Source organism: Otolemur garnettii, unplaced genomic scaffold (genome assembly GCF_000181295.1).
Source record: "Otolemur garnettii isolate 467f Iridium unplaced genomic scaffold, OtoGar3 scaffold00048, whole genome shotgun sequence".
NCBI classification, from domain to species: domain Eukaryota; kingdom Metazoa; phylum Chordata; class Mammalia; order Primates; family Galagidae; genus Otolemur; species Otolemur garnettii.
In genome coordinates, this window is record NW_003852443.1 from 4,949,731 (window position 1) to 4,958,381 (window position 8,651).

Sequence of the window (8,651 nt, forward strand, 5' to 3'; positions counted from 1 at the left end):
AATTCCAGGATTTCTCTAATCAGGTTGTTTAATTCTTTCAGATATGATTTCATTTTAAGATATCTTCAAGGGTTTATTTTTCTTGACTAAATGTGTTAGTGTTTTTTTATCCATTTAAAGACTGACATGTTCTTGGGCTCTGTGAAGTATTATTGTTGAAGTTCTCTCTCAAAGAGTAATCAGTTCTCGGTATTTTAATACAGTGTGTTGCAAGGTCGTGAGCAAAAGTTGTCCATGGAAGAAGTGTGAGCAAAATTCATATTTTCTTGTAAACAGTGTCTTTTTTTTTTTTTTTTTCAGAAATCCTGAGTCTGTTTTCTGTTCTTTCCATTTGAAAGTCTTTAGTCATCATTCTCAGTTTTACTGTTGATATAGCTCCAACTGTCTCTTCTGTTTTCTTCTTGTAAAATAGATTTGTATTGTCTTTTAAAGAAGCCAGCCTGAAAACAGCATTACATAAAAATCACTAGTTGTATATGTTATGAACATTCACATCTACTAACATCACATCTAATAAATATTTCTTAAACCATGTCCCATGTAACACTAATCATGAAGGCTTTTAATGATGTAATTAGTAAAACTTAGTTTGGGACATATAAGGTTAAAGAAGTATTTTTGTTTTTTTTAACGAATGGCTTATCAGTAACACCACACTCTTTCCAAAATTGACATTCAATATAATTTGCAATATTTTTCAAATGCTTTATTAAAAAGAACATATTTCAAAGCAAATTATCTTTAAGAAAAAATATCTTCTAGAACAGTGGTTCTCAACCTTCCTAATGCCACGGCTCAATACAGTTCCTGTGGGGCGCGACCCACAGGTTGAGAACCGCTGTTCTAGAAACTTTGGTATTGAAATTAGAAGAAATTAGGTCAGTATGATATGCTCACCCCACAATTTAAAAAATTCTTTAAAGTTTAAAAACTTAACATTAAACTATTAAAATGTTTAAATGTAATACCTTGGGAGCCACAAATTAATGTTGAGAAAATAAAGAGTGGCATTTTGAGTGCTTTAACATTGCTAATTATTAGAGGCTTACCTTCCACATAACATATGAAATCAATAAAAGCACAATAAGTCCCAGTAGCAAGCTACTTGAAATGATCGCTATAGTGAAATGACGTTTGGGTCTTTGATGATGTAATCCTTCCAGCAGAACCTACATGAATTAAATAAAAATTTAAAAAAAATGACTCATTGGGTTAGAAACTTCTTTCCATTTTCTTTGATGTCCTTTCATCATAATTAGAACTATCCACCTTGTTTTCTTTCTGGTTCTCACATAACCATAGGAAATTCTGGTAAGTGTTTAGGAGAAACAGAGGGGGATAGAATTCCTCCAACCCATTCTATTCACTGTTACCAAATTCAGCCCCTTAAAGAGTTGTTCCCTCCTGCCAGTTGTGGAAAATGTCAACTCTCAGTGAGGAATTTAAGGCCCTCCATGATGTGGTCACACTCTACTTTCCTGACTCAGGTACTCACAAGGAGGTAATTACAAACGTCCCTGCAATATTTCTCCCAGCAATTTTAATGTACCAGTTAAAAGGGCAATCTTACATGTGCGACATTCTCATCCTTATTTAGTTCAATAACTTTTGGATTTGGCTCTGGAAATGCTGTAGCTCTCATTTCAAATTTGAGTGCTGAAGTCTCATCCTGTTCAATAAAAGACAGATTAACAGAAGTAATTTCTCCTGATTTTTACAAACTAGAGAAGTTTTCATAATTTGTCTTTCTCAATTTATTTCACCATTTGTCATCAACTACAAGGCAATGAATGCATCCTTTGATCACAGAGGCGTGGGCTTGGTATTAATTTATGTGGCATCATTTCACTGAAACTCTTTTATTAAACTCTCCACTTTTGGGGGTGATGCCTGTGGCTCAAAGAAGTAGGGTGCCGGCCCCATATGCCAGAGGTGGCAGGTTCAAATGAGCACAAATAAACAAATAAAAATAAACACTCCACTTTGCAGATAATTTGATTTAAATATTTGTTAGAACACAGTAAGAGATAAGTACTAGTTACTGATGTTATTTTTTTCCCCTGAATATTGAATTTTTTATCCCCAAAGACGACTTTTCTTGCCAGATAAACATTTCTTTGAATCCATTTTATTTGGGCTTCTTTTGCTTTCTAAATTAAATATATTTGGGGGCTTTGTAACTCAGAACCCATGAAGCTTGGAGATCTGTGGACAGGCTTTATGGGTTGTAAGCATCTTTAGGGGATATTTTTATGAGTGCATTTATTGAGGGAAACAAGAATATAGTCTTCAGTCAGATTCTTGATGAGGGATGTGACCCTTAGAAGTTAAAAACTAATGTGTAAAGGTTATTTATTGTTTTAGAGCTGAAGGTAAATGACAAGCTTTACTTAGATCTAGAACAGTGGTTCACAGCGGGGAGGATCTTATGGCCTAGAAGACAGTGAGCAATGCCAAGACATTCTTCACTGTCAGAACATGGAATGTGGTACTGCAGGCTCCTAGTGGATAGGCACTGAGTGTGCTTCTATATAACCTATAATGCACAAGGCAGCCCCTGATGGCAAAGAATTATCTGGTTCAAAATGTCCATAGTGCCCAGGGGTTGGAAGAGAAATCTGGATCTAGAGAATCTGAGAAGGCAAACTGCAAAAAGTTAATTGACTTGCTCATGGTCCTATGACTTCGTTTTTAGTTAAAACTAAAACAGACATTTCTTCTTTGCCTGTCTGTGTATGTGGTAATCTCAAAAATTCCACTGAACATATAATAGTGGCCATTTCCTTTGGCTTACTATAAGCCATGCATTATTCCCAGGTGCGTATAAAAAAATAACAATTAATCTGCAGTACCCCCAAGATAGAGATATTATCCATGTCGAACATATGAGGCAGCTGAAACACAGAACTCCAGATAAAACGCGTTTTATCTCAAAGTCATTTTCATGAATATACATGTTCCTTTCTAGGAAGAAGTCCAAGACCTATTTATTTTTTTAACTTTTAAAGTTCATTATTTTAGAATATTGTGTTTTACTATTATTGGTACATTTTGATGGTACAGTTTGATTTTATGAATGCTTTAGTTTGTCTTTTTAGTTTTATTTTTAAAGTACTAGGTTTATAAACATAATTTAAATCAGTTTGGAAAGAATTTTAGGGCTATATCAAATAATAGTCAATTTCTTTGACTTAAGGTACATAGGCAGTTGGACATGCTTTCTGAAATAAATGTCTTGATTATTCCATAGTCTATTTTAATCTTAATTATCTGTTTAATTACTAAAGCATTGTCACTTAGTCAATAGACAGCTGAAATGACAAATAGAAATATAATTCTTTTACTCCAGAATTTTATTTATACATTCTTATCATGTTGAATGCCTCTATCTCATCCTGCCTGTATCAGATTATTAAATTTGTAGATTGTATATGAACTTATCCACAAAGTTGTCAATATGTTTTTGGCTTACCATTTCCTTCTTTCTTTTTTTTTTTTTTTTTTTTTTTGAGACAGAGTCTCATGTCACCCTCAGTAGAGTGCTGTGGTTGCTCACAGCAACCTCAAACTCTTTGGCTTAAACGATTCTTTTGCCTCAGCCTCCCAAGTAGCTAGGACTACAGGTGACCACCACAATGCCCGGCTATTTTTTTGTTGCAGTTGTCATTGTTGTTTAGGTGGACTGAGCCGGGCCCAAACCCCCAACCTCAGTGTATGTGGCTGGTGCAGTAACCACTGTGTGACGCGTGCCGAGCCATGGCTTACCATTTCTAAAAGGGATGGCCGACCTTCCAGCTGGATGTGAACAGTGGCTTCTTTTCCACTTTCCATTTTTCCAAAATTGCATAGGAAATTTAAGCAATGTAGGTCAGCTTTTATGCAGTACTTGAAAAGAATACAAAAGTGGGATATTAAAAATTGGGGCACTAAAAATATTTTTTAAATTGTTATATAGAATTAAAACTCTGCTCTATTTAACAGCATTTCAAGATTACCTTGCTGTAAACATGGAATTAAATATCTGCTTTCCTTAGCGACACTCAAAAAAATTATCTTGCTTTAAACAAGGCACAAATGTTTGTTTTGTAAATGATAACAGAAACAAATTATTCAGAGTGGAGCATGTTTTCTCATTATTCTTATTAACTTAACCTTCTGGGATAAAATAAAAGAAAGACTCCTAATCAGGGGCTTTCTAAGTTACATGTTCTGTTTGTTATCAAATTGGGAGCATTTCAAGATGATGACTGTCGCTCCTGTATCTTTTCATAAATTCACTAAGATGAAAATTGACCTCATGGCACAAAGGCTGCCCAGGTGAAGACAACATCTTGATGCCCAGCGGGTCTGGAACAATGTCTGCCTCACAAGGAATGAGCATTGGTTAGATGAATAATGAAACTGTGGGCCTGTCTAAACCCTATCATCATACTGGTTCCTTACAGGCCAGAATATTACTTAAATTTGACTTCACTTTTATCACTCAACTAACAGTTTAAATCCACTGACTTTTGGTTTTTAGTTTTTCACTTCTCTGTTAGGAAGCAAGAAATGCAAACTAAACAACTGAATCTTACCAGTAGCCTCTTATCGGTCTTGGACAAAAATTGGAATATGTCTTTCAGTGTCTGCATTGCGCCCTTTTGCTGTTCCAACACACACTCTCTTTGATAATTTTTAAAATAGCATTCCCCGGTAGTAGTCTATAAAGATACAAAGCAAGAAAATCTTTCAACGTTGCAAAGAACAACACAAACAACGGTGTTTAAAAGTTTCAGTTGCTTATCTTTTCTGAACTATATCAATACTTGTGAAACTGTGAAAAAAAAATTTGATAGACTTATTCAGGAGAAATTAACTTTCTGTGTCAAAAGCACAAAAAAACAGCAAAATTATAGAGGATTATATACAGGTTCCAAGCTGATAAAACAGCCTTCACCTTACAGAGTTATGAAAAATGATACTTGAACATAGGCATGAAATTAAACATTTCTTCGGGTTTATATACAGAACAATGTTACAACAGCATGTCTTTCTATCTAAATCTGAAATTCAAGTAAGATTGTTAACCATCAGATCCGAAACCTATTTAGTATATTTACTTGTTGACTGCTTGGCTAGAGCCTGGAATGTAAAAACAATGATGATGGAATCATCAACATAAGAATATCAGTTCTTTAGTGATTTAAAGATTGCTTCCTTTAAGATAAAAAAGCTACTACAATCCTGATCTATCCACAGTGGCTTCAAGTTTTATGAAGAATTCTACCAATTAAATTATTTCCACACGTTTACATCGCAGTATGTATGATACAGGAATTATTCAGTGGAGATGATAGAGCTTAGTTCTGTTATTGCATAAGTCAAATATGGAGGTTCTACTGTAATTCTGCAGTTCCAATGAAAGATGTAACATTCACAGTTTAACTCAAGAAATGCATGGTGCATTCACAACTTAGATGAAGTGTGACTAGAATAAGTTAACAAATCTCCAGGCTAGCAATATTACTTGAATAAGAGATTGACTTGCTTACTTAAGCCACACCTAATACAGGTCAGATAGACACACACACACTTTTACCTGGACATCCAAAATATTGAACAGCTTATCAGTTTGGGGTAGAAAAGTATTTGGTACCATTATTTCCACACTAACATTTGGAGCCATGCTATTGCCAGTGTTGATAACCTGAAAATAAGGAAAAATGTTTTTCATAAGTGTAAGTACAGATATCAACGAGCTTTTCGGTGACCCTGTATATTCCATACAACATTTATTAGGGTGGAGGTTTGGAGTTGGCAGCTGTATTGCAGAGAGAGACAATATTCATAGTCAGAACTTTACAAGTTTGTTAATAATTTCCAACTCTAGTCATTCCTAGCCCTCTCTTTGGGATTGTTTAAAACAAAACGTTTAGACAAATAGTTTATGGAGAAACAATCCTAAAGAAGAGACATAACCAATGTACATGTTATGCTACATTATTTGTTTTAAAAACATAGTCAATTGGTCCACAGAACTGTCTCAACATTTTATTATCCAACAGCTAAGGAAAATGCTAAGAGGTATTAATAGTATTCCCAATATAAAAGTTATTTAAAACTTTCAGGTATTTAAAACACTATAATGTTTTTTTAAAAAAACACTCCCTGCTGAGGGGATAATCATGAGCAGTAAGTGAATAAAAATATATTGGTATTCAGGGTAATTATAATGTTAATGCATTCAGAAAATCAAAAGAATATGTTAGGAGGTTTTAAAGAAAACACAAAGGTCTTTAATGATACTTTTCAAAAATGCATAAGGGAATAATATTTCATTATTGTTGACAGATTTGAGGACTGCAGGTCCTTGAAAAAGGAGATTGGTTCAAAATACGTGTATTGCCTACTGAGAGCCTAAGTATAAAATCAATACAATAAGTCACAAAAGAGACAGGCTGTAGTACCTAAATGAAAAAGGGTGAATCGCAGACTTGCAGTCATCTTTTGAATGCCTATGACATAGGTGAAGAGAGTATCCCCAGATTTGTGAGCAGGTGGTAATTGCTAGGTTAGTCATTCCTAGCCCTCTCTTTGGTATTGCTTAAAACAAAATTGTAAAAGCACAGGGAAGTTGCAGAACCAAATGTCAGCAATAGGTATCCAACGGTGCCCAGTACTACGGGGAAGCCTTCCTAATACCAGTGAATGATCCATCTAAATTACAGTTAGGCTTCGTATCTCATCACTTCATAACATTGAGACCTCCAAGAACACCCACATACTTGGGCAGATTTTGCAAACCTATATACTACAAGGTTTTCCAGTCTTGGCCACTCCATTATAAATTATTTAGAAAATACTCAATAGATTAATAAATAGTCCTTACAGAGTCTAGCTTGGCTTCTATTTTACCTTATCAGATTATTTTTATTTTATCAAATCTACATTGGGTTCAGATTAGAACATTCTTGTGACTTAAAAATGCAAGACTATATTTTTCCAACACTTTATATAATAGTGTAACAAAGACTTGAGTATATTTATAATCATTAGGACATTTTTTTCCCCACAGATCTGGAGCAGGGTCCAGGAATTTGGATTTTGGATAGGTACCCCAAGTAATTATAATATACTTTTGAAAAGCACTGTCTCAGAAAATATAATAATACCTAATCAAAGTCTATAGATTGTTACAGAACTAAATGTTTGGACAGTGCTTTGGGGTCAAAAATATTTTTGTGGAAATTATCTCTGTTTTCTCATCATCAACATCTGTGATACAATGAAAGTCTTAGATTTACATTAAAAAAGTCTTAAATTTAGCTTTAGCAGTCTACTAATGCTTCTGGATGTTAGTACTCTTTGCTTTTTAAAAAAAGTTTTCTTATAATTGATAAAGCACATGCCACAGGTCATTAACCTATGGCTTGAAAGGCTGTCAACCTTAAATGGAGAAAGTGGAGATAAAAGCTGATTTTACTTGGTAATGTGAGAGCTTCTATACAGTTTGAACCAAGAAGAGATTTCACTAATTTGCACCCAAAGACTCCTTCTCCTTGACTATCCTATTTTTTGCATGTATCTTTGGCAAATTCAGTTCATCCTATATCTTTGTCTATTTCAAGTATAAAGTCTGTTTCTGCATGTTATTTCCCACCTGTACTGTAAGGAGATACAGGGTTGAGTACCAGGGACAAGGCCTGGAGAGCCAGGAGTGTCCAGGCTGCAGCCCCTTCCAGCCAGCTGTGGTATGTGCTCTCCCCCTGGACCAATACACCAGTAACATCCTTTCAGGTTTTGACAAATAGCAACACAACTATATTTTCTTACATGGAAAGTGAGGTTAATTTTCTCTGCCATGCACGTTTCCGGCTCATTTTCATCATTGGATCCATACACAAATGAAGTTGGGCTTACAAACCTGATAGAAACAAATTCAAATGTAATTAGCTGTCTTTTTCAACAAGGTATTATAAATGGTTCTTTCTCTATAGATTGGATAATAGGACATTTACAAGGCATGATGAAATACTTTTGGTTTTGTGATCAGATATGAGTTTTATTGAAAAAGTAATGAAATTAGTAGTCTTTGTGCTCTGACCTAGATGACAATACCTGTTCTCATCAATATCCTTTCCTTGCCTTCCCAATGCTGTACCCGGTTCATTCACTCACCATTCCTCCTCCTTCAGCCCTTAAATGATTCATACAAATTTGGCAAAAATGAGATAAATCCTTAGCTTTTCCCTAGGGCTCTTATAACTCCATCTGTGTTACCTGCTTTTGAGTTATTCCCATTCCACAGTTCCTGCTGCCTATCTGTGTTAAACCCAAGTTCAAGGAATAATTCAAACACTGATATGATTTTGTTAGAATAAAAGGCTGTCGCCTTTTTAATAACCTTTAGATTAGACATATTTTACCCACAATAAACTTTAAGAAATATGTTCCTAGGGATGTCCCTACTACAGAAGTTGCTCCTACTGGATAATTAGTATTTGGTAATATAAAACTGGAAATATTCAAATGGTATAAATTTTAGGAATTTAACAGTTATAGAGAATTCCTTATCCAAACTTATCATGAGAAAATCAAGGAGGGGAGGCAAGATAAACACTGAAAACCAGGAAACCTGCAGTCAACTTGTATTTGCTTAGCTATGGTTC

The 8,651-nt window shown here is 34.7% G+C and overlaps 1 protein-coding gene across 1 annotated transcript in view; it reads right to left on the reverse strand.

Moving 5' to 3' along the window:
* Positions 1-261: 261 nt before the first annotated feature.
* ITGA4 (integrin subunit alpha 4) overlaps positions 262-8,651 on the reverse strand; it is a 96,319-nt gene continuing 87,929 nt past the window's right edge. The window contains exons 22-28 of the mRNA XM_003791468.3: positions 7,816-7,906; positions 5,582-5,689; positions 4,578-4,703; positions 3,766-3,885; positions 1,571-1,669; positions 1,050-1,169; positions 262-440 (exon numbers count right to left, since the gene is read on the reverse strand). Of these exons, the coding sequence (XP_003791516.1) occupies positions 342-440; positions 1,050-1,169; positions 1,571-1,669; positions 3,766-3,885; positions 4,578-4,703; positions 5,582-5,689; positions 7,816-7,906 (763 nt within the window). The 3' untranslated portion in view covers positions 262-341. The remainder of the gene's footprint in view (positions 441-1,049; positions 1,170-1,570; positions 1,670-3,765; positions 3,886-4,577; positions 4,704-5,581; positions 5,690-7,815; positions 7,907-8,651) is intronic.